The following is a 1,516-nucleotide window of genomic DNA, read 5'->3' on the forward strand; positions in this document are numbered from 1 at the left end:
TTCCCCACCCCCATCAGTAGGCCGGAGTGGCACCCCTCGGAGTTAATGAGGTGTACATAGGCCGATTCCCCAGCTTGTCACGCTGACACGACACAGTGTGACCAGCAAAGGTTTAATGTCATATTCACTGAGCTATCAGGAATTCAGGGAAGAGGCCCCAGCGCTCTTTCCCCAACCGGCTCCTCTCTGAGAGCAGCGTCCTAGCTTGAGCCTCAGGGCAACACTTCAGTTCCCTTCTTGAGTGAAGAGCCGGAGCAGCCTGTCTCGGATCTGTTTGGTCCTCACCCCGTAGATGATGGGGTTGAGCATGGGGGGCATCAAGCGGTACAAGTTGGAAATGAGAACATGAAAAGGCAGGGGTACAATCTGGCCAAATCGGTGCATGAGGGAAATAAAAAGACCTGGGATGTAGAAGGCTAAGATGGCACAGAGGTGGGAGATGCAGGTCCCAAAAGTTTTGAGCCGGGCGTCCTTCGTGGGAAGTCTGAAAATGGCCCTGAGGATCTGGATATAGGATATTGTGACAAAAATCGCATCCAGACCCATCACACAGAGTAGCACAAAGAGGCCATAGTAACTACTGACACGAATGTCAGCACAGGCCAGCTTCACCACGGCTATGTGTGAGCAGTACGGCTCAGGGATGATGTTTGTTCTGCAGTATGGCCACTGCCTCGCCAGGAGAGGACAGGGTAATGCGAGCATGGCTCCACGCAGTGCCACTGCCAGGCTGATCTTGGCCACGGTGGGATTCGTCAGGATGGTGGAATATCTCAGGGGATCACAGACGGCCACGTAACGATCCAGTGCCATAGCCACAAAGACCCCAGACTCCACTGCTGAGAACCAGTGAAAAAAGTACATCTGGGTGAGGCAGGCATTGAAATCGATCTCCCTGAAATTGAACCAGAAGATGCTCAGCATTTTGGGCACAATGGATGTGCACATGACCAAATCACTGATGGCCAGCATGCAGAGGAAATAGTACATGGGCTCATGGAGGCTTGGGTCTGTCTTCACAGTGAACAGGATGGTGATGTTGCCCAAGATGGCTATGGCGTACATGGTGCCAAAGGGTATGGAGATCCAGACATGGGCTGCCTCCAGGCCAGGAATGCCACGTAGGATGAAGGTGGAGGGGTTGGTGAAGTCAGATATATTGGAACCTGACATGGAGTAGTGGAGTTGTCCAGCTGTGACTCAACGTTGTCACCTTTGCGTTCCCCTGACTTCTTGTATTTACTTAGGTTCTTGGGTAACGGTCTCAGTAGAAATGTCTGGATGGAGAGACAATGTAAATATTAGTCACTGCATGCACTACTGGAATTATTGCCTATGGGAGAAGCAGATTGGTTACATTTCAGACACTGCAAAATGTCATTTGGACCATTCCGGGAGATGAATTATGAACAAGCTTCTGTTGCAAGTTCCTTATTTTATGAGACTCCATCTGAGAATAGTTCCTACATGTTGTGATGTGTGAAACCTTAACATGCACCAGGAGGATACAGAAATG

The 1,516-nt window shown here is 50.3% G+C and overlaps 1 protein-coding gene across 1 annotated transcript; it reads right to left on the reverse strand.

Moving 5' to 3' along the window:
* Positions 1-225: 225 nt before the first annotated feature.
* On the reverse strand, positions 226-1,173 carry LOC142002050 (olfactory receptor 52M1-like). Its single transcript, XM_074977858.1, has one exon. It carries the CDS (start codon positions 1,171-1,173, stop codon positions 226-228), a length of 948 nt encoding a protein of 315 aa, XP_074833959.1.
* Between the last annotated feature and the right edge of the window lie 343 nt (positions 1,174-1,516).

The sequence above is a fragment of the Carettochelys insculpta genome, chromosome 1 (genome assembly GCF_033958435.1).
Source record: "Carettochelys insculpta isolate YL-2023 chromosome 1, ASM3395843v1, whole genome shotgun sequence".
Classification (NCBI taxonomy): Eukaryota; Metazoa; Chordata; order Testudines; family Carettochelyidae; genus Carettochelys; species Carettochelys insculpta.

What these genes read in the sequence shown, in the direction of transcription:
- LOC142002050 (XM_074977858.1), bottom strand. Translation starts at nt 1,173, where the DNA reads ATGTCAGGTTCCAATATATCTGACTTCACCAACCCCTCCACCTTCATC.